We start from the raw sequence: 23,739 nt of genomic DNA on the forward strand, positions 1-23,739 counted from the left end.
ACTTTACTGCATCTGAGCAGCACTGGTAGCAACACGGAGGATAGAGATTTTTCACATGGTGAAGTCCCTGTTCTTGCAGTACCCAATCATCTAATGCTACCCTTCATTCCATCCTCCTAGATGATTCATTTCCTGTGTCCCAGGTTCTTTGTTTGGTCGTACAAGACAGAAATTTCAAGATGTGGCCAAGCTGTGGTGGTTCTATGAGGTAGGGGAAATGGCGAGCATTTTAGAAGCTCAGGAAAGAGAGTGCCATTGTGGTCTTGGGGGCTTCCTAGAGAAAGGTTTCTCAGGGGACCTGTCAGAGGGCAGGAAGATGGCAACCATGGGAGATGTGAAGAGAAAAGCATCCAGGTGGGGAATATTCATCAGGAATCTTTAAGTTGCAACAAAACAACATGAGTCCACACTGGGAAGGGCTTTATTGGTTCATGCAACTGTCAAAATCTCAGGTTTGGCATGAGTGTCAGCCTGCCTTGATTCTGAGGTACAGATACTGTCCCCAGAATCTGCTTACTCACTTGTGCTACTCCTTTCATCTTCCAAAGTTCAGATGATGAAGGAGCAGCTCCAGACTTCATACCCCCTCGTCATCAGTTTCATACTTTGTTTCTAGCATGTTCTAGCTGCATCATATTTTACTGGCTCTTCCTAGGTCATATGCCCATCTCTGAATGATGCACCAAGGCAAAGGAAATGGAAGGCTATAACTGATCTCTATATTGTCAGCTTCGTGGTACCATAACAAAATGCCTGAGCTAATGAGCTTAAAAAGAGAAAATGTTTATTTTGATTCCTAATTTGGGGATTCTAGTCCAAGATCAGGCAGAACATTACTCTGGGCCTGTAGTGGGCCAGAGTAATGGTTGGGAGTAGATAGCACAGCAACCCGCTCTCCCCATGATCTAGGAAGGTAAAAAAGGACAGAGAGAGAGAAAGAAGGCCAAGGTCTCACAATTCCCTTCAAGGGCACGTCTCCATCACATAAGTGCCTCCCACTAGGCCCCATCTCTTACAGGCTCCACCACCTCTCAATAGCGCCACCTTGGGGACAAAGCCTTAAATACACGGGCCTTTGGGGGACACTTATCCAAACCATAGCAGTTTATGCCCTATGTTGTACCCAACCTCCACCCAAAGCACAGGGCAGAATGACAAAGCTTCTGGACTTGATTGTTTAGGCCCCAGGGAGACCAAAAGGCTCCTGAGACAGGGCAGGAAGAGGGTGTGTTCACTGTGTTTCCTCCTATAGATTGTGTATGTTCCTGGGCTGCTCCCTGGGAGGAGCATCTTCAGCCTCTTCTGATGGCCAGACCCTGGAGCTGCCATCAAGGTTACAAGGATCTTTTCCCAACTGAGATGCAGAAAACGGGGCACTCTGGTGGGTGGAGGACCTCTGGCTTTTCTTCTCCAGCAGTGCCACAAAACAACAACAACAACAACAACAACAAACAAACAAAAAACTCTATGTACACATTCCAAAGATATTTCCTGAATACCTTCTACACTCCAGGTCCTATGTTGGGGGCTTTGGAAGAACAGTGAGCTGTGCACCAAGATCCTCACCCTGTGGAGCTCACCTGCAACAATGGGATTGGGGACTATGTTTGTCAGCTGTGCATTGCTGTGACAAAATACCTAAAAAAAAATAAACTTAAAGAAATAAATGTTTATTTTGGTTCACAGTTCAGAGGCTTCAGTCCATGGTTTATCACTCTGGGCCTTGGTGAGGCACAGCATTATTGTAGAGAGGGTGCTATGGAGCAAAGATGTTCACCCCATGGCATCCAGGAAGAGAGAGGAAAAAAAGGGCTAAACCAGGGACAAAATATAGTCCCCGGGGGCACGGCACCAGGGACCCACTCCCTTCAATCAGGTCCCACCTCCTACAGTTTTCGCCACCTCCCAATAGTCCATTCAAATTATGAATCCCTCAATTAATTAACCTACTGATGAGGTCAGAGCCCTCATGATCCAATCATTTCCTAAAAGACCTACCTTTGAACACTGCTGCACTGGGGACCATGCACTAGGGACATGAGACTTTAGGGGTCATTGAAAATCCAAACCATAATAGGGACAATAACCAATAAACATAAAAATAAGAGAAATATATAGAATATGAGAGAGTAGTAAGTGCTATTGAAAAAAAACACAAAACAAAAAGGAGAGCTGAGGGAAGATTAGAAACAACAGATTGTGCATTAAATATTGTGAACATCTGATAGAGAAAATGGGAGCTGAGTCAAGAGCTGACAAGGTGAGAGAATGAGCCAAGCTCTTCCTAGGGGGAGAGTATTCCAGGAAGATGGCACAGAGGAATCTCCTTAAAGGGATATGCCTGGAATGTTTGAAGACAGCACTGGAGGCCAGTGTGTCCAGAGCACAGTGAGCAGGAGGGAGTGGGCTGGAGATGAGGGCAGAGGCTGGGAAACAGATCACAGAGCCCTCTAAGGGACACTGTAAGGACTTGAGCTGCTACTCTGAGGGCGAAGAAAGGACAGCCAAGAGTGTCATGATCACTCTGACTGTTGGAGGCACATTAAGCAACAGAAGTACACGATGGATTGGAATACAGAGATCAGTTGGGAAACTATTGCAGCAATTCAGGTGAGAGTGTGTGGTCCTGAAAGCCAGTGAAGAAGATGAAGGAAGAAAAAAAGGAGCGAGAAGGTGATGCTGATGGCTGGGAACTAAAAAGTGACCACTGGGTTTAGCAGCATGGTCACTGAGATCCTCAGAGGGATTGCTTCAGGCAGAAGCCCAACTGAGTAGGCGTCATCTTCTCTCTCCAGACTGTGGTATGGCCACTCAGGCTGAACTATTCCCCTCAGTCCCCTTGTTAATGGCTCCTTCAGTCTGCCTCTCCCCAGGATCTTTCATGTCAGTCATTTCTTCTTGGTTAGTAAGCCTGCTGCTCTCAGAACAGTTGGACAATGAGACCTGGGCAGTACCAGGTGCCAGACGCCGCCTGAGCATAGCAGCCAGGAAAGCCTTCAGGTACCTGCAGAAACGGCGACTGGAGAAGGCATAGAGGACAGGGGTAAAACAGCAGTGAAGAAAGGCAAGGCTCTCTGTCACCTGAAGTGCATAGTCCAGATGGTGGCTGACCTGGCAGTCCCCAAAGATATGCAGGTCCAGCAGTGAGTGCAGAAACAAGGTGAGGTTGTATGGGAACCATAGCAAGAAGAAAGCCAGTACTAGTGATGCAGCTATTCTTAGAGCCCGGCCCTGGCCTGGGGGCTTCAGCTTGACCAGGACACAACCAATGCGGGAGTAGAAGAAGATCATGGTCAAAAGTGGAAGGAGAAACCCCAGGAGATTCTGTTGGAAGCGGAGGAAGAGCTTCCAAATGGTCCCGTGTCCACCAAAATCCGCGTAGCAGTTCCACACACCCTTGGGGTTTTCATGAATCTGTACAAAGACCATGTCAGGGATGGAGATGGCCAGGGCCACGGCCCACACTATGGCAGCAAGCAGCAGACTTTTGGCCCGAGTCCTCAGCCTGTGGAGGGGCTGAGCATGAACAATCTCCAGGTACTTGTCCAGGCTCATGCAGCTGATGAAAAAGATGCCACTGTAAAAGTTAATGGTATACAGGGTGCTCATCATCTTGCATAAGAAACTGCCAAAGACCCAATGCCAAGCCACGGAGATGCCCCAGAAGGGCAAAGTCACCACAAACAGGAGGTTGGAGATGGCCAGGTTCAGAAGGTAGACCTCAGTCATCCGCCTGCAAGGCACGTAACGGAGTAAGACCACGAGAAGGAGGAGGTTCCCACTCAGGCCCAACACAAAGATCAGGCTGTAGAAGACTGGCAGGAAGACTCTACTAAAGGATAGGACATCATCCTTCCTGCAGAGCAAGAAAGCCACCTCATCTAGGTAGTAGTAGTCATAGAAGGAACTGTTCTCAGAACTGGCATCCTCGGTGGTGAGTGGCAGAGGGGAGATGGCGGTGGCCATGTTGAGAAGACACACTCAGTACTGAAGTTCTGTGGTGCTGTGAAAGAAAAATATGGTGAGACTTTACATGCCCTGCCTCTCTCCAAACCCACTTTGGCTATTGCCCCGGAATGTCTAATAGACTCTTCAAATCTAGGACAGAACCTGCAAATAAAAGCTCATGCTTAGGAAGCCCAGCCCTACCACTTACCATTGTGTCACCTTGGATAAGTGTCTTAATCATTAAGGTGTTGGTAAAGTATTCAGTTCTTTCATTGTGGTCTCACTGCTTTATTTTTCTCCCTCATCATTTAAAATGATTTGTAATGTCTTTCAGATTTTCCTTTATTGTTTAGGGATACCAATTCACCAATTTATTGTGTCTCCTGAATCTTCCTCATGCACATAATTATGCTTCCTTCTTTGGCTTATAATTTTTTATGATGAGAGCTTCCCTTCAATGGGATTTCTCTTATCTATAAATGTACATCATGTCCACTCTGTTTTGGGGTTTTCTTCATTTTTAACAAGTAAGGAATTCCTTTGCTCTTGATAGTTTTAAAATATTTAATTTATAAATATTTAATTTTGTATCAATAGTTTCACTTATAAACAATTAATATTTTAAAGAGTTTTATCCAATATTTCTATTTATAAGAGAAAGTGTGATCCCTCATGTTAAAGAACCCAGAACCAACTAACACTTATCATCCCTCAGTTTCCTAACTTTTAAAATGACATAATAGCTAAATTATGGAACCAACCTAGATGCCCTTCAGTAGATGAATGGAGAGGGAAACTTTGGTATATACACAATGGAACATTACTCAGCATTAAAAGAGAATAAAATTATGACATTTGCAGGTAAATGGATGAAGTTGGAGAATATAATGCTAAGTGAAGGAAGCCAATCCCAAAAAAACAAAGGCCGAAAGTTTTCTTTGATATGAGCATGTTGACACATAATGACAACTAGCAGGGAGTATAGGAGGAACGAGGAACTTTAGACAGGGCAAAGGGGAGGGAGGGGAAAGGAGGAGGCAAGGTGGGTAGGAATGATGGTGGAATGAGTGAGATATCATTACCCTAAGTACATGTATAAAGACACAAATGGTGTGAAAATACTTTGTGTAAAATCAGTGTCTTGAAAAATTGTACTCTATGTGTAATGTAGAATGAATTGAATTCTGCCATCATGTATGACAAATTAGAATACATTTTTAAAATTAAATTTAAAAAAAAACTTAACACCAAAAAAACCAAATAACCCAATCAATAAATGGGCTAAGGAACCAAACAGACACTTCACAAAAGAAGAGATAAGATCAATCAACAAATATATGAAAAAGTGTTCAGTATCACTAGCAATTTTAGAGAAATGCAAATGAAAACTACTCTAAGATTTCATCTCACCCCAGTAAGAATAGCAATTATCAAGAATATAACAACAATAAATGTTGGTGAGGATGTGAGGGAAAAGGCACACTCATACATTGCTGGTTGAATTGCAAATCGATGCAACCATTAAGTTTTCTCAGAAAACTTAGAATGGAACCACCATTTGACCCAGCAATTATCCTTGGTTTAAATCCAAAGGACTTAAAATCAGCATACTACAGTGATGCAGCCACATCAGTGTTTATACCAACTCAACTCACAATAACTAAACTATGGAACCAACCTAGGTGTCCTTCAACAGATGAATGGATAAAGAAAATGTGATACACACACACACACACACACACACACACACACACACAATGGAATATTGCTCAGCCTTAAAGAAGGAAGAAATTATGGCATCTGCTGGTAAATGAATGAAGCTGGAGAATATCATGCTAAATGAAATATGCCAATCCCAAAATAACAAAGGCCAAATGTTTTCTCTGATAAGAGGATGCTAATTTACAATAAGGAGGGGGGCCTAGGGAAAAAATAGTTACTTTAGATTAGGTAGAGGGGAGTGAAGTGAGGGGAGGGAGTATGGGGGTAGAAAGGATAGTAGAATGAATCAAACATTATTACCCTATGTACATATATAACTGTACGACCTGTGTGATTTTACATCGTGTACAACCAAAAGAATGAGAAATCATATTCCATCTATGTATGATATATAAAAGTGCATTCTACTGGCATGTAACTAATTAGAACAACAACAACAAAAAGTCATTAGGGTGAAGCCCACATGACTGGATCTTGGGGGTTTAATTAGAAGAGAAAGCAAAACCAGACAGACATTAGGCAATCCTTGCCTCTTGCTATATAACACTCTGTATCATCTCAGGACTCAGCCAGCAAGAAGGTCAATGAGGTTCTTAGATCTCATATCACCAGAACTATGAGCCAAAATAAACCTGTAAAAAAAATAAAATAAAATAAATAGCTCTTAGCTGGATTCTCAGAGAGGTTTGTCTCTGGGATGCTCTGGGTGTTGGGGGTAGTGGATCTCAGTTACTACCTATTGTGCATCCTCTCATGTCACACCAAATGAACAAAGCAGAATATGCTGTGCCTGGAGCTTCTTGCTGGACAGGTTGAGGGAATGCTGACTGCACCAGGGCTGGAGTCCCTCCAGAGGTTTTTAGTATTGGTCTCCCGGGGTGTGGGGAGCCTTGTCAATTTTCATCAGATTCTCTTCCAAGTTTCAGTGTATTTAGGCAAGTCTGAGGTTTCCAGTGTGTGCCCCCGAGGCCTGGCAATCATCCAAGTGTCCCCAGCATGCCTCAGGTTTGGAGGAGCCAACAACTGTTCTGCGCTAGAAAGTGAAGGGTTGCAGAAACCGGTCATTTGCAAGCCTCTGTCCTGGAGCCTCCAGACTTGATCCCAGTGCAAAACCACTACACCTATTGTCACTCTTGTCACAGTGGGTGGGATCACTGACCTTGTTCCCTCCATTACTCTTCATATCACAGCCCTTGCTTCCCCGGGGTTCTTGTCAGATATCCCTCAATCTCCAGGTCACCACTGCCTCAAGTACCCTCACCCACCCAATCAGGTCCTCTGAATTGTGAGTATTCTAGATTTTCTGACCCCAGAGCAATTTAGTTGAGATGGCTCCTGATTCTAGGTCTTGAGTATCTGCTGAACCATATAGTGAATCTGTTCTCTAAAGCAAGCTTGTTCAGGAGTCGCATTTAGACCAAAACCCCTTAAAGCATGTAAGGATCATGAATTTATTTCTCTTACAATTAGGACTGCAGGATGCCATTATTACCATGGCCACTTAAACTTTACAGTTTAGGTTATGTTCCGCACCCTTCGGTTCCCTGCCCCCAGCTGAGGAGCAGGGGTTGAGGTTGCAAATTGCTTTGCCCATTTCTCTAGGTGGCCTTTTTCTAGGTTTCTCGTGGCTACTTTATCAGTTCTCAGAGTTCTTCCTCGCTCTCCTTGGAATATACTTTCTCCTTTGCTGCCCTGAATCTTTTCGCCTGTGGAGTCCAGTGAAGGGTACTTCTCTTCCACCATCTTCTAATGAGAATCCTTCTTTGAACATTAAAAAAATATATATACAGCACACCATAATTATCTATATTCACTCTACTGTGCAATAGCAGGCAGAACTTCTTACTCCTAACTTAGTATCCACTGATAGACCTCGCCCCAGCCCTCTCTCTTCCCCCCTCTCCAGCTTCTGGTGACCACTATTTAACTCTCAACCTTCATGAGATCCACTTTTTTACATTTCACATTTGAGTGCATCATGGTATTTCTATTTCCAGTTTTTCAAAAAACCTCCATACTGTTTTTGATAAGTGCTGTACTAATTTACATTCCCTCAGCCATGTATAAGAGTTCCCCTTTCTCTGCATCCTCACCAGCATTTGGTATTTGTCTTTCTTATATTAACCATTCTTACTGGGGTGAGGTGATATTGTATTGTGGTTTTGATTTACATTTTCCTGATGATTAGTGATGTTGAAATTTTTTTCGTATACCTTTTGGCCATTTGTATGGGTTCTTTTGATAAATGTCTATTCAGATTATTTGCTCATTTTAAAATCAGATTGTTTGGGGGCTTTTTGCTATTTGGTTGTTTGAGTTCCTTATAAACTCTCGATTAATATCACTTATCAGATGGATAGTTTGCAAATATTTTTTACTCTATTGGGTGTCTCTTTTGCTATGCAGAATATTTTTAGTTTGCAATAAGTCCATTTGTCTAGTTTCACTTTTATTGCCTTTGCATTGGAGGTAATATCCAAAAAATCTTTTCCCAGACCTATGTCCTGAAGACTGAAAGTAATTTTTAAAAGAAAACCTCATATGAACCAGGGATGCAAGTCTGTCATAAACCAAGAATTATTGAGCACATTAGATTGTCCACCAATGGGGAAGGGGCTTTGGGGAGAAGAGAGGAAGAAGTTAAAAAGGTGCATAGGACCCAAGAGACAATTAAGGAGAGTCACTAAAGCGGGCCCCAAGAGCTGATGATGATAATGCAAATCAACTCTACTCTGTACCTCTGCATTTTATTTCATATTCTTTTATTTAATCTGTAATTGAAATTTTTAATACGTTAAATGCCAGTTTGTATTTTTCTGTGAATTATTTATGGTTTTAAAGGGTGGGGCTCTCATTTTATAAGAGGTCTTATGTAGTATGGATTTTTGTTTTCTTCATGTGCAATGCAAATATTTTCCCTAGTCCTTTCTGGAAGAAATTTTGCCCTTTTTTTGGCAGGGGGTGGGGTACCAGGGATTGAACCCAAGGCATTTAACCACTGAACCACATCCCCAGGTCTTTCTGTTTTTTATTTTATTTTATTTTTTTAAGAAAGAGAACTTCTTTGTTTTTTTTTTAAGAGAGAGAGAGAGAGTGAGAGAATTTTAATATTTATTTTTTAGTTATCAGCGGACACAACATCTTTGTTTGTATGTGGTGCTGAGGATCCAACCCGGGCCGCACACATGCTAGGTGCGTGCTACCACTTGAGCCACATCTCCAGCCCTCTTTTTGTTTTTTATTTTGAGACAGGGTCTCACTAAGTTGCTTAGGGCCTTGCTAAGTTGCTGAGGATGACTTTGAACTTTTGATCTTCCTGCCTCAGTCTCCTGAGCTGCTGGGATTATAGTACCACCCTGCTCTGCTGCCTTTTTTTTTTTTAAAGAAATGTTAACAGGCAGAATTTTAAAAGAACTGTTGACTTGAGAGGGTTTCTTTTGATCCTTTTAGTATTCACCATGCTGTGAGCTCACTTGTGATGGAAACCTTCACAGCTGCTGAGGCAGAATCTCTCTCTAGGGCCCTAGAGTCTTCCCATCCATGAACTTGTGCTCCATCCTTAGGCTCCTATCGAAGGGCACCTGAAGCAGATGTTGGTGAAATACGTGCCCTATCCCCACGCTAGGGGCTCAGTTAGAGCAGCTTTATCTAAGCAGCTCTGCTTCTGACAAGCCTTAGCCTCAGGAACTTGGTCCTGTGCCTTCTTCTATTCCCATCCTGGGCATCTGAGCCCTAGCCCCTCCCCCATGGGCAGTGATAAGATCATCCCAGCACATGACTGGTGTTGGGAGTCTGTGAGATGCTGGGAGGGCCAGGGAGGAGGAGGGGGTGCCCTTCTGCCCTTAGGTCTACACAGGACTTATTAGTCAGGATAATAGTAATTGCACACCACTCTTTTCTGAGCTGCCAGCATTGGCCTTGATCTTCACCCAATTTCTCAAAGTCTCTTTGCTCAGCAGTATTTTGCTTTAGCAAACAAATGAGACTGACGAATGTTTAGATCAAAACTCAAGGTCAGAGTCAGCAGAACCTGGTCTGGTCCAGGCCACTTTTGAAAGTCTCTCTTCATTTGGAACACTCTGACCCCTACCCACCCAACCCTCTGATCTTTGATTCTGGGAATCCTTCCAGGTCCTCCTGCTTGTGGAACGAGCTATCACTTTTATCAATAATATCAACAATGGCTCAGCAACCAGCACCCCACATGTACACTGTAGTTGGCTGGACACCTTCATGTCAGCTGTGGTCATCCTATAACACAAATCAGGGAGGGCTGTGGCCTTATTTAACCAGGAAAGCAAAGCAACTTGTCCAGGGGTACATAGGACCCCAAACTTGGGTCTTCAGACTCTGGACACACATGGTACCTTGCCCCCAGTTTCCTCTCATCCTCAGCCTCTTTTCTACCCCACCCAGCTGTCACCATAAGGGGACACTAAGGAAAGTATGACTAAATTGTTACTCTCGCTGGTTGTTCCGGAGACTCTAGATGTCAGAATGACATCAATGTCAAGGCTTTCTTGAGCCTCCTTGTGAAACACAGCCCCCCATTGAAGCCAGAATCATAGACACCCCCTCCCTAACACCAAAGATATCCATATTCTAATCCTGAGCCCTGTGGATACATTACCTTAGATATCTATAGAGTCAATCAAGGACCTAGAGATGGGGAGATTGCCCTGGATTACACAGGTAGCCCAACAAAATTCCAAGGGTCCCTATGAGAGGGAACAGGAAGGTCAGAAACAGGGAAGGAGGCATGGAGAAGTAAGTGTGGGGGAGGTGGTCAGAATGGCACAATGGCTACATAGCAGGCACAGAAGCCTCTAGAAGCCAGAAGAAACAAGACGCAGATCCCCTAAACTCCTGCAGGGCCCAGCCCTGCCCATCTACTTTAGATTTACCATCTCTACAATAGCAAGATAATAAATCTGTGTTGTTTGAAACCACCAAATGTGTGGTCATTTGTTGTGGCAGCAGTGGAAATTAATGCACTTCCAGAGACCTATTGTGCTCTGAGAACCTTGGCCTGAGAGAACACAAGTGCATCCTGTCTACCTGTCTTGACTTACAGGCAGGTAGATTGAGACCTGAAGAAGGGGAATGACTGGTACAAAGCATGCAATGAGCATTTTGTCTGAGCCTTTAAACCCCACGCTCCTGACTATGGTTCAGATCTTGATTCACCTCTCTCTGAACTGTCCCCCATCTATCCCCCCTCTGTTTCCTTTTTTGTTTGCACTTTTGCTTATTGCCTGAATTCATTTGGCTTTCCAGCAACACCTTGATAGGAAATGAGTGAAGTCATTCACATCTTAGTATAAAGTAGCAGATAGGAAGGCAATCCTGGGTGAAATTCTGCAGAGTAAGTTTTGAGGAATCCAGAGAATTACATAGGGACTGGAGAGGGAGGCCTTATAGAATAAGGAGGGTCAAGGTCAAAGAGGCAAGCCACAGCTTATCTCTGGGGCAGTAACATTATCTTTTTGGTGCTTCCTGAGCTGCTGGCCTAGGCTAGCTGCAGCTTTGGCTTTGCAAGAATCTCTGGATACAAAGTAATATCTCCTGCTGGGCAACCAGAGTTTACCACCAAAGGCCTCTCAGAGAGGCTGCAGTTGAGGCAACTAAAGGGAAGATATTATTATGTCCATGTAGACAAGGAGGCAGCCATGTAAATTGAGCTCCTGCTGTGACTGACCACTTACATGTAACCTTCTCATTGATCCTCATAATGGCCCTGGGAAGCAATATCATTATGGTCTCCATAATGGTGAGGAACTTGAGGCTTACAGAGTTGATATCCAACTGCCCACAGCCTCAGATTAGCAAATGATGGACCCAGGATTGGATGGAATTGATGAGCCCTTCCCCCGAGGTTCCTCTTTTAAAATGGATCCAACTTCAACTTGAAGGATGAGGCTCAGAGGATGGGAGTTCTGGCCTCAGCAACAAGTGGCAGAGAAAACTCAAAGCCAGTAGTGTGCAGGGCCAGCTCCCACAGGCTTATGAGAACCAGCAGTGTAGCATCTCAGAGGCATTCAACAACTGATCATGGAATATACCAACTCTGCATTCAGTGATGTTAAGTTGGTTGCTTGGCAAGGGAAATATTGACGCCATGGAAAATACTCTAAATTAGGGCTTCCCCTCCTTACCTTCCTCTTCTACCTACCTGCTCCCAGCCCAGAGCTATTGTGAGATCTCACTAGCACAGCCACCCCCACACACACATCTTCCTCTCCCACCTCCCACATCAGTTCTGCAGCCACCCTCCCTGTCCAGCCAAGAGCCCTTAAGGACAGGGTCACAGGTGCTAGGCGTGTACCTGTGCTGAGTGTGCTATTTACTGGGCACCTGATAAAACACACTGGTCAAACAAACAATTTCAAACCTGACCCCAAGAGGTCACACCAGTTTTTGGAATGTAAATCCAAGAACATCATTTAGGATTATTCCTAGAGGAGAATGCTAATGTTGGCTTCTTTGGACTCTGGAAATCCTTTAAAATGCCCCCTAGTCGCTCCCCTCCCAGGAGCCTGTAAGACTGCTGGCTGGGGAATTCGTGCCCCAGCCTCTGAGCAAGCACTCATCAAAGGCCACTCCTCAGCCTCAGAGATGCCTTTGGACGATCTCCTGCCTCCCCTGTTAGTCAGGGTGACAGGGGACATGTCTCCAGGACATGCCAGTACAGGGCCGGCATCTGAGAGGCGCTGAGCAGATGATGGCTGAATCCATCAGCACAACCTCATCTTTCCTCCCTTGTCATTTTTTCCTTTCCTGTATTTCAGCCTCTCCACCACTCTCCAAGACACACCCTCCTTCTATGAGTTATTCCCCAGCCTGGGCCAGCTCTGCCCCTGCAGCCTTGGGAGCCCGTGACCAGTCAGTGTGACTCAGAGCCCCCATTTCCACATGAACCATGTTTAAGTGCTGCATCCAGCTGGCACAGCCTTCTTGACTTGTGTCAGGGAGGCAGCCCTGCAGCTGCTTTGGAGAGGACGTGTGTGTGTGCGCGCATGCAGAGATGGAGTCCTGGCTCAGCTTGGGATGGCCCCCAAGCCCTCTGCCCATGACTCTGGCCTTCCCATCCTGCATTCCTGGCCTGATTGTGGCTGGAAAATTTGAGGCAGGAATTTTGAAATGATCCACACTCCAACCACAGCACCTGGCTGCAAAATGCCCTCTGGCTTTGGAAGAGGCCCAGAGAAATTAAACCCAGATGGCAGAAAACCTGCCTCTGGGGAAGCTGGCAACTGTTGTAACTCTCTTCTTTCTTTCTCTTGGGCCAGTAAAACCCCAGATATTAAATTCTATACAACAATGACATGCAGTCATCATATAGCACATACTACAGAACAGTCTCTATTCTCAAAACTTTCCCTGTACTCATTCATTTCATCTTTGCAATGACACTAGGAGGCAAGTAGTATTATTTCTATTTTACATCTGAGGAGACTGAGACACAGAGAGGCTAAGGAAATTGCCCAAGGTCACACAGCTAATAAATAGTTAATCTGGGATTTGAATCTAGGCCCAATGCCTAAGCTAGAGATGGAGAAGTAATGGGAGACCACACTGCTGTTGCTTAGGAGGCCTAAATGGGAGGCTGGCTAGAAAGCTGATGGCCCATGAATGAAAAAGGCAGCACAGTCCCACATGGAAGACAGGAAAGCCATCTAGTGTCTTAGGAATGGCACACTAGGGAAAAGAACTTGTGGGTGGCCACCTCGGGAGGCAGACCTAGCTCTACTTCCCCAGTCTGTTTTGAGGTGACTTCGGACTTAAACCTTCAGACCCTGCCAAAGTTTTCCCAGGACAAAGCAGGGCTTTCTTCCAGAGCCCTGGTCTTCCACTAGTCAAATTTCTCACCCACACAATGATCCTAGTAGGTACAGTAAAGGATTTTATGAACATTCAATGTGATGTAATCCCTGAACCCTAACCATGTACTAGGCCCTGTGAAAGGTCTCTAAATATATTAAATTATTTCATCTTCACATTTAGCTTATAGAAGTAAATACATGGATAGAATAGCTCTGATTTACAACTGAGGACACAAAAGCAACAAAGAAGGTAAAGAGTTGGCCCAAGGTCTCGGAGCAATTGAGTAGTAGAACCAGGATTTGAAAGCCAGAATCCGTGCACTTAAACACTAAATACTCTACCTCTCAAAGAAAATAGCCAGCAGGTTGTGGGTTTCCTCCTCTGAGCTTTACATGTATTAATGAACTGATGACTCACAATAATTTTATAAGATAGGCCTCATTTTACAGATGATGAACTGAAACTCAGAGAGGGAGAGTAACGTTCCCAAGGGCACACAGGAAGTACAGTCAGCCCTCCATATTCACAGAGTCTGTATCTATACATTCAAGCAAGTAAAGATCAAGAATATTTAAAAGAATTCCATATGTATTAAACATGAACCAAATTTTTCTGGTTATTATATTCTCAACAATACAGTACAGCAACTATTTACATAGTAGCATGTACATTGCAAATTAAGGGGCATAAGTCTCCCGGAGGTGACTTAAAGTATATGGGAAGACATGTGGGGTTATATGTAAGTACTATGCTAGTTTATGCTATAAGGGACTAAAGCATCAAAGGATTCTGTTTTCACAGAGTTGGGGGCAGAGGGTGTCCTGGAACAAATCCCCCTTATGACACAGCCAGGGACCTCCCATAAAAAGCAGGCCCTCTAAGGGTCCAGGGATTATAACCTCTCAGGAGAAATAACAGAGCTAAGCTAGCTCTCCTTCTTGCAGGGTTAACAGTAATGTCAAAAAATTAGGAGTTAAAAAAGTGCATCAGGCTTCAAGGCTCTGGGAGTGAGATAAGATGCCAGGGGCTGGGAAGTCAGCTCAGCTCAGCCTTCTGGATTATGTCAGCAGAAACACCAAGAAGCTGGAGCCAGGCAGCAAAAGCACCAAGACAAGGTCACTGAGTCAGGGCAACAATACACCCCATTCTGAAAACAATTCTTTCCCAAAGTTGAGGCAAACACATGGATAGAATAGTCACTGAAGGAAACTTTGGTTTCCTTGATTTTATCAGCAGAGTAAAACGCATGCACCCAGGAGGGGACTGAAGATGGTCGTGAGACCTGCGACACATGAATAAGTATGACGGAGAACAGCAGGTGCAGGTGAAACCCCATACCTGGCTGGGATGACCTCCAGAGACCGCAATGCCCCTACCCAACAGATGCCAAAGCTGTGCACCCTTGTCCTTTGCCGGAGCCAGCCTGGCACACTCCATCAGTCCTGTCTGCCTTCTGGTTCAAGCAGAGGCCCTCTGCAAAGAGCCTCGTTCTGCTTACACTGTGCCTCTGCCTGGTTCTGGTTCTGAGAGGCTGCCTGTCCATCATCCACCCTGGGAGCAGCACATTCAGATAGAACATGATTTATAAATTGTGGTGAAAACAGTAGCAGGGGCTGGGGATGTGACTCAGAGGTAGAGTGCTTGCCTAGCCTGCCTGAAGCCCTGGTTCAAGACCCAGCATCATCAAAAAAGGTAAAACAGCAGCAACCCATCCTGACATTTTGCGGAAGACTCTGTACTTTCCAAGGCACTTTTCTATCTGGTCCTTGCTTCTTCCTGGCTCCCTTTGGAGGAGACAGTAGACATTACAGCTGGGCTCACAGAAACCCCAGGGCCACACTGCAAGACAGGCGGAGCAAGCTCCAGAGTTCAGGACTCCAGTTCCCAGTTCACTGTGCCTGCTCTCTCTTTAATTTTTAAGCTATATTTTGTGGACTTCAAAAATAATATATGTTCAATGCAAAATGTAGAAACACAAGGGGGAAAATAGAAAAAAAATTTGGCTAAAAACACCCCACTATCCCACCCCACTGAGATGACCCTTATAAACATCTCAGTGTACCTTGTTTGTCTTGTTTCTTATCCAGAAATCCTCATGGATTTGTTGGCCCACCAAACCTCATGGATTTTGGAATCACAGTCTGGCTGAAAGGGAATGACCCTAGCAGGGCAGGGGTCAACTTGCTAACTCCTGAGAGGCTCCCTTCTCCCCACGCTCCCAGGGCCCCACATTCCTCAATGTTTCCTGGTTCTTATCAATAAATGGGATGTTGGTGACATTGATTTAAAAAAAAAACACCAGTAACTGTTTTCCCAAAGCTTATCCCACTTTGAAGTAAACACTTCAAAGAGCTCAGCACTCTGAGGAATCATTGTGGCAGGATAAGCCACGACTTTTATCTTTTCCCAGTGTTTTTCCCCCTATCTAATTGAACATTTTTTAATTAATTTTGCCTCCCTTATTGTTGCCTGAAATATTACCACTAGAACTCCTTGCATTTGTATTTCAGCAGGATGCTGAGTTCAAAATGAAACACCTCCCTACCTGCAGGAAGAGTGGTATACATAGCCAGAAGATCAATTAATCCACTTCTTACTGGCTGAGTAACCCTGGGCTAATTATTTAACCTCTCTGAGCCACAGTTTTCTCAGCTCCCTGGTAGGTTTTTATGATTAACTGAGTGCTTAGGGCTAGCTGTTGTTCCTGCCCAGGCCTTGACACCAATAAACTATTAAAAGACAGTTGGCTCAGGCAGGGATGGAGAGAAGAGAATCCAGGGACTGCCTGGATCCTGCAGCTATTTGGAACAGAAGGAACGGGCTGAGAATTTGGGGAGTAATAAAAGCGTACAGGGTCCATAGAGAGAGGGGACCTGTTTGAAAGAAGACCACAGTGCTGGGGAACCTCAACCCTGGGAGGGAATCCCTTAAAGACCATTGTCACAGCTAGGTGCACAGAGGTCCAAGAAAGAAGGGAGTGCCTGAGATCCCCAGCAAGATCTGAGAACCCAATTTCAGGGATTGAAAAAAAATCTGCAAATAAGATTCTCAGAGCCAGGGGGAGTCAGCGGGGAGAGGCCAGCTAACCAACCTGCTCTCCAGGTGCTGGGGCAATCATCCCAAAAACTGCACCAGAAAGGAAGCTCCTCAAGGACCTCTCCTACCGCCTCCCTCTCCTAGAACTGGTGCCCACTCCCCAGGCCACTGCGTCTGTCCCTCCCTGTGGCCTCTGGGCAGGCCCACCCTTCCCTGAATATGGCCATAACCTACCAGTGTCAGAAAGACTTTCCTGGAAATGTAACCCAAGCCTGGGAGGAGAGCAGCAGTCCCGGTGCCTCTTCCTCGGGGAAGTGCTGTGGGAGTGATTCTCAACTCTCTAAACAGCAGGCTGCACACATCCTGCTTTAAGACTGGGGGTGGGGTGGGGTGGGGTGGGGAGAGGACATCCCTTTACTAGAGCCCCAGCCCTCCCATCAGCTGCCCAGAAGTTGACAAATGTGTCAAGCTTGAATGAACCCCCACCCCCAGTGCACCTCAAGGAGGAGAATTCCCAAGGACATTCTAACTACTTTGGAAAAAGTGCATCCCCAACCATATCTCTCTGGAATGACTCCCTAGAAGCTGGACCAAGGATAATAACACCCAGTCCAGACCTCAAGGTCTGACTGTGTCCTCCATCTGGATGGCGTTCCAGCCCAACTGACAGATATCTCACACTCAGCGTCAGAGATGCTGGACATGCCCCCAGCAGGATTCCCCTGTCCATCTTCCTCTACCCTATACTCCCCGGAGTCTCCTCCAGCCATAACTCTCTCCAAGTTATGCTGTCGGTTTCAACCAGAGTAACAGCAATAATCCAAACTCCTTGACTTTCCAAACCATCTTTCCTCCTCCCCTCCTTCTCCCCACACCACTCCATCCCAGCACTGTAGAGCTAGATTTAGTTGTCTGTGTCCTCACTGGATAAGGAGCTCTCAGAGCAAGGACCATATTTGATTCTCTAGCTCAAGCCCAGGGCTGGGTAAAAGCAGAGACTGATTTAATAAATATCTGCATATGCTCAGAAGTATGAAGGTCCCTCTCCCATGTGGTCCAGGATCAGGGTCTCAGACACCTTCAATTCTAGCGCCGCTGTTTGCTTGACACATAGCAGATGCAGTACAGCAGTAATGCCAAGTGGATTCAAGGCCCTGGTATTGAGGTCACACAGAGCTGGCCTTGAATCTAGGTCTGTATTTACCAGCTGTGTGACCTACAGAGGATGGCTTCACCTCTCTGGGGCTCCGTTTTTGCATCTGTATTGAGGGTGGGGTTGATCCCTCAGACTGGCATCAGGAAATTGAATGTCCCCAGGGGTAGACATGGACTTAGACAATGCCTTTCTCTGGGGTCCACAGGCCACCCAGAGTAGAGATCAAGCCCGTGACAAATGTTCACTCAGACAGAGGGGACCAGGGGATCCTCTAGGAAGATGGATCTCTAAATCTTTCCAGGCCAAATGTGAATTATCAATAGCTCCAGAGAATAAGGCCCAGAGAGTTGCCCAAAAGAGCCACGAAGACCTGGCTACCTCTCAGACAACAATTAAATTCTAGAAACTGGGCTCCTTCTTCCCCACTCCTGCTTTTTAGGTTTTTATTTTAAAATTATTTTTAGACTTGCAAAAAATAATATACAGGATTCTTGTATACTTGTCAATCAACTTTCCCCAGCATTGACATCTGATATAGTCATAATGCAATAATCCAAACCAGGAAATGAACATCGACACCATACTATTAACTTACAGAATGCTGTGGTTTGAGCCATATGTCCTCCCAGAGATTCATGGCCCCCAGTGTAGTGGTATTAAGAGATAGTGGACTTTAAGAGGTGGGATTAGTGAAGGTAGTTAGGTCATGGGGATACTGCCCTTGAAAGGGATTAATGTTGGTCTCTCAGAGTAGCTTAGTTCTTCAAAGAATGCTGTCTTGCCACGTGATCTCTTCCACACGGATTCCCACTATGATATTACCTGCCTTGAAATCCTCTCACCAAAGCTGAGCAGATGGTAATAGCACTGTGCTTTTGAAATGTGAACTAAGTAAACCTCTTTTCTTTATAAAGCATCCAGCCTTGGGTATTTTGTTATAGCAACATAAGATGGACTCATACACAGATCTTATTTAAATTTCATCAACTGTCACACTAATGTTCTGTTAGTGTGAACATTGATGTTTCATGGCCTTGATGGTTTTAAAAAATGCTGTCCACTTCTTTCAGGATGTCTCTTCATGATCTAACTGGAGTTATGCATTTTGGGTAGAGCAGCACAGAAGTGATGGGTGTCCTCAGTGTATCATATATCAGAGGTACACAATTTCAGTATGTCTCTTTACTGGTGGTGTTAACTTTGATCATTTAGGAAAGCTGGTATCTGCCAAGTTTTTCCACTGTAAAATTACTATTTATTCCTTTTAATTAGTAAGACTTTTGTGGACAGATTCTTGGAAATGATGCAACTATCCTGTTTCTCATCATCCTTTTGCCCACTAATTTTAGTATCCATTGATGATACTTTCCAACAATCAATCATTACTGTGGTGTTTGCCAATTGACAATTTTCCATTTCCTTCATTCTTTCCATATTTATTAATTGGAATTTTACTATAATAAAGAGTTTGGTCCTTCTCCTAATTTATTTATTTTTTTATATCAATAGGGATTCAAGGGCATTTATTTAATTCTATTACTATCATTATTTATCTTGCTCATCAAGTTGTCTCATCCTTTTTAAAATATCTCAACCCATCTGCTTCCTGTTGCACCAACTTTCTAATGAGACATGTCCAGAGGCTAAGTCACCTGCCTTCCATGTCACTTCCCAATCAGAACACATCAAACACTATCTGGCAGGTAATTGGGTTTCCCTGGAACTCACCAAGGCACCTTCCCAGCAAGGATGGGACCTTTTCCTGGAATAGACAGGCTGCAGTCAGGGAACATGTGTCAGAGCTCCATAGGCAGGAAGTTACAGAAACGGTTGAACCCAGCCAGGTGGCCTCTAGTCCTGCCACTTGCCATCCAGCCATTCATCCTCCCTCCTGCACCACCAAACTCACATCCTGAATTGTTCCTGCTTGCATCCCCCTTCCTGCTGGGCTGAGAATCCAAAGCAGCAGGCAGCTGGCAGCATCTACTCAAAGTTTTTTCCTAATTTGCAAAGGAAATACTCTCCACCCAAGGGATGATTACCAGCTGCTCTCCACCAGTTACAAGGGCAGCCAAAGGAGACAAGGCAGTACACAGCTGCCAGAGAAGCTCTAGCCCAGGAAAGGAAGCATTTGCCAGTGTTGAAGTGAGCCTGAGGGAGAAGGCTGTGGAAACATTTCTCTTGTTTTAAGACATGCAAGGATTCTGTTTGCCCTGGGAGAGAAGTGGACCCAGTTTTTGAGGTCAGGAGCTGGGTACACAGGGCTCCTCCCAGGGTTGCAATGCTGCCTCACCTTCAGAGTAGACCTAGACTCCTTCACTGTTCTGATGTACTTCCTAACATACTTCCACTCTTAACATATGGGCTACATCCACAGTTACAGTGAAAATTAGCATCATATTTTCAAAACACCTGCTTCTCTCTTCAGCTGAGCCAGGAGTGTGCACCTGTGAACCTTTGGACTACAGAGGATCCTTCCTGTCTTGCACCCTCCCACGCCCCCCCCACGCCCTATCCCCCCCACCCCACCCCCGACTCAGCTCTAGGCCCACCACCCACTGGGAGCCTCTATGAGTTTCTCCAGGCCTCTCTCTTCCCCTGCTCTCATTCCTGTATCATTTAGGGACACATCTATCTCCCTACCACACTGTGAATTCCTCACAGTCAGGGTCTTGTTCATCTGCACGGAGTACCTGGCACTGTCCCCACGCAGAGCAGGAGTTGATTTGCCAGCATCACCCAACTGGCACTTTGCAGATTGGCACTTTGATGGGAGAGGCCTGGTTGGCCCTGCCTCATCCTCTAGCTCACTCTGTCTCTTTCTCTCCATTTCTCTGTCTTCATGAGACAAAGCTCATCCCGTTCTAGCTGAGCCTATGAGCAGGTTGTCAAGTCTTCCTCTAGGGCCTTAAGACTCTTGAATTCCTAAACCACAAACTTACCCACCAATTTAGAAGCTTGGTTAGTGCCCATATTTACTCACTTTGATTATATGTTCTGCCGGGGTCTCAGATCAATGTCTTCCTATCATGCTCCATTGACACAACAGGAAGCAAATGTCTCTCAGCTCACCTCTCCCATTTCCTCTTTTTGCACAGCCCCCAGGCTGTCTGTCCATTCCAGACCTGTGATGTCTCCTCTTTAGTACATCTTCGTAGGGACTTGTGCTCAGGGCCTCTGGAGGGAGCTGCTGACACTAAACAGGGAGCTTGTAACCCTTCCCCTGATCCCAATCTCTTGCCTTGACATAAATGTATTTCTTTGAAATCAAGACATTTATTCCAGCCATATATTACTTTTTAGAGTTAAGGTGTGGCTTTCCAGATATCTTCTCTGGGGATTAGGCCAGGCTACCTGCTTTTACCTAACACCAGTTTCAGTGATTCTTATATACAAAGATCCCACCACCCCAGGATTCCCAGGAGCTCAGTTTCCCTGCCATGGACCAGTTGTAGAGGGTGGGATTCAGTGATATCCATGCGCCCATCATCTGTGACATCCTGTTTTGACTCTAAGAATTTACCCTTGGAGATTGCTGTTTGTGCTTCTGCAAGCCCATGACTGGAAACTGGACACCCAGCCAGTTCAAGGTCAGGAATGGCAAATAGTAGCATTTGGACTTGGAAGTGGGTGGATGGCTGCCAGCTTTGAGTAGCCAGTCTAATTTCTCTAGAGTTATTTCCTTTTAAATACTTTCAGTGTCTCTGAAAACTCAAAAAGCTGGCTGCTAATCAACAGTTGAGAACTGGAGACCTTTCCCCAACCACTCCTTCACCTCTTCACCCGACCTCCCCAAGTACCTCTCTGGGCCACACCCCAGACACAGCACAAAAGGCAGAATAACATACTCATTCGTGCTTGCCTTGCACTTGACTGGACTAGATTTGCTTTCCAAGACCCACACATATTAAGCTGTCCCATCCTCCTACAACCCCATTTTAAAATGAGGAAAATCAGGCACAAAGTGATTAGGTAATTCCAAATTTCAGGGCTGGGATTTGGACCCGACTATCCCCAACTCCACCCTCAGCCTCCACCCTGTTGGTTTACTGCACCCTCCCTTCTGAATCCAGATGTTTTCCCCTCCTCACCAGATATTTCCTGCCATTTTATTAAATAAGTTGTTTATTATGGCAATTTTGAAATATGTCCTCCAAAAGTGCCAGATGGGGATAATGAGCTCCCAAAGCATCCCCCACCCAGCCCACCAATGACCAATCAGCAGCCGATCTCTTTTGCCTACTCTGCCACCTACTTACTACTTTTGGTATTATTTTGAAGCAAATAGCAGATATCATATCATGTAATCTGTAAATATTTGAGGGCCTTTGAAAGATAAGGACTCTGACCAGTGTCACACCTAAAAAAAGTCAACACTGAATCCCTATCATCAAATATCTAGTCACTCCCATATAAATGCCATAATGTTTCCATTTATCATGTATTTGAATCAAAATTCAAATAAAGTCCACATGCTATGAGTGACCGACGTACCTGTATACATATATGTGTATAGATAGACGATAGCTGCACATGATGATGATGATTGTAGACAGATGTTTTTCATCTCCCAGTCCCTCTCCAACTCCATCTTCATGCTTTTCCTTTCAACTTATTTATTGAAGAAACTGGTTGTTCCTGCTGTATATTAATTTTCCCAAGGTCTGGATGTTGTTGACTGCATCCTCTGGTATTGTTTAGCATGGCTTTCTATCCTCTGCATTTCCTTTAAAGTGAAAGTCAAAGGTGTGATCAGATTTGGGTTTGAAGATGTTCACCAGACTCCTTCACAGATGACGCTGTGCTTCTGTGGCTTTGTGATAGGAACCTGGCTTAACTTTGACGACATATTCTCCTCCTGTAGACCCTTTCCTATCTGCTTGAGCATCTTCCTTCTAAATGGCTTCTTAGCTACTGGCATACCTTAGGACTTGGCTACCAGATCCCTACGCAAGCCACAGTACCACCCAGGGCTGGGCATACAAAGAGGAGACAGAATACAAACTCCACCTGAAACTGCCCAATGGATGGCTGGTTTTAGGCGATGGGAGGATGGAAGGTCATCACTAAGGGAATTCTCCTCACTTCTACAACTAAACTAAGAAAACTCTCAACAGATGAAATCAGTGTCAGCTGATATCACATTGTCCTTTGACAATGGGTTTGTCCCTAGCTAGGGATGGCCCGTGCACAGTTCCTGGGATCTGTCACTTTAGCTCTGGGCCTTTGCTCCTTGAACTTCCCATCCTCCCCACTGCTCACTTACTGCAGCTGTTCTCATTCTTCTGCATACAGGAGTGGGGCTCCATCTATCACTGTGCTTTCTCTCCTCAAAGCTCCCTGAGCAGGGCAGATTTTCCTGAGGTTTGGGACGTGATTAGGTTTCAAGTTGCCCTGAGGCTGGGTCCCTTGTCATCTTCTGACTCCCTAGGCCACAGGCTCACTTCCTGTCATTATAGTGCAGCTCAACTCTGGTTGTCCCTTCTGTGACAGGGACTATCTGCTTCAGATTTCACCCCAAGAGCTCAGAGGACCTGGTGAAGCTCTCAGATTTCTGCCCCTTTCTGCTCCCATTCCCATGCAGTCTCTGTAGATGGAAAGGAATCATGTGAAGGGAAAGATGCTTCTCCCCTTAGAATCACATTTTGTACCAATGGGTCTCTTGGACAGTCCAGCAAAGCCTTTGAGTTCCCTCTCAGAACAATATTCTTTTAATATAAAATAAAATATATTTAATACAAATTATAACTGGGCATGGTGGAACATACCTGGAATTCCAGCTACTTGGGAGGCTAAGGCAGGAGGATCACAAGTTTGAAGCCAGTCTCAGCAACTGAGACAGGCTCTTTCTCAAAATTCAATAAATATATTAAAAGAGCTGGGGATATAGCTCAGAGGTAGAGTGCCCTGAGTTCAGTCCTCAATACCAAAATAATAAATACACTTAGGGAAAAAAAATAATTATAGCTCCAATCTGGAAATAATCCAAAGGTCACTCAAAAAGCAAATGGTTAAGCAATCAGTCCATGCCTGCTGTGGAACATCACCCAATA

At 44.9% G+C, this 23,739-nt stretch overlaps 1 protein-coding gene across 4 annotated transcripts in view; it reads right to left on the reverse strand.

Annotated features, from left to right (window-relative positions):
• Positions 1–1,516: 1,516 nt before the first annotated feature.
• Positions 1,517–23,739, reverse strand: part of ACKR2 (atypical chemokine receptor 2) — a 66,299-nt gene continuing 44,076 nt past the window's right edge. For 2 of the 4 annotated variants that reach the window (XM_081284823.1, XM_081284822.1), the window contains 2 exons: positions 22,181–22,412; positions 1,517–4,003 (listed from right to left, as the gene is read on the reverse strand). In XM_081284823.1, coding sequence (XP_081140949.1) covers positions 2,812–3,966 — 1,155 coding nt within the window. In that variant the 5' untranslated portion in view covers positions 3,967–4,003; positions 22,181–22,412 and the 3' untranslated portion in view covers positions 1,517–2,811. Of the gene's footprint in view, positions 4,004–10,300; positions 10,389–16,764; positions 16,859–22,180; positions 22,413–23,739 lie in introns of those variants that run through there. The other 2 variants (XM_081284824.1, XM_081284821.1) reach the window with 2 other exon arrangements.

The sequence above is a fragment of the Spermophilus citellus genome, assembly GCF_964194105.1.
Source record: "Spermophilus citellus genome assembly, chromosome: 3".
Taxonomy (NCBI): Eukaryota; Metazoa; Chordata; class Mammalia; order Rodentia; family Sciuridae; genus Spermophilus; species Spermophilus citellus.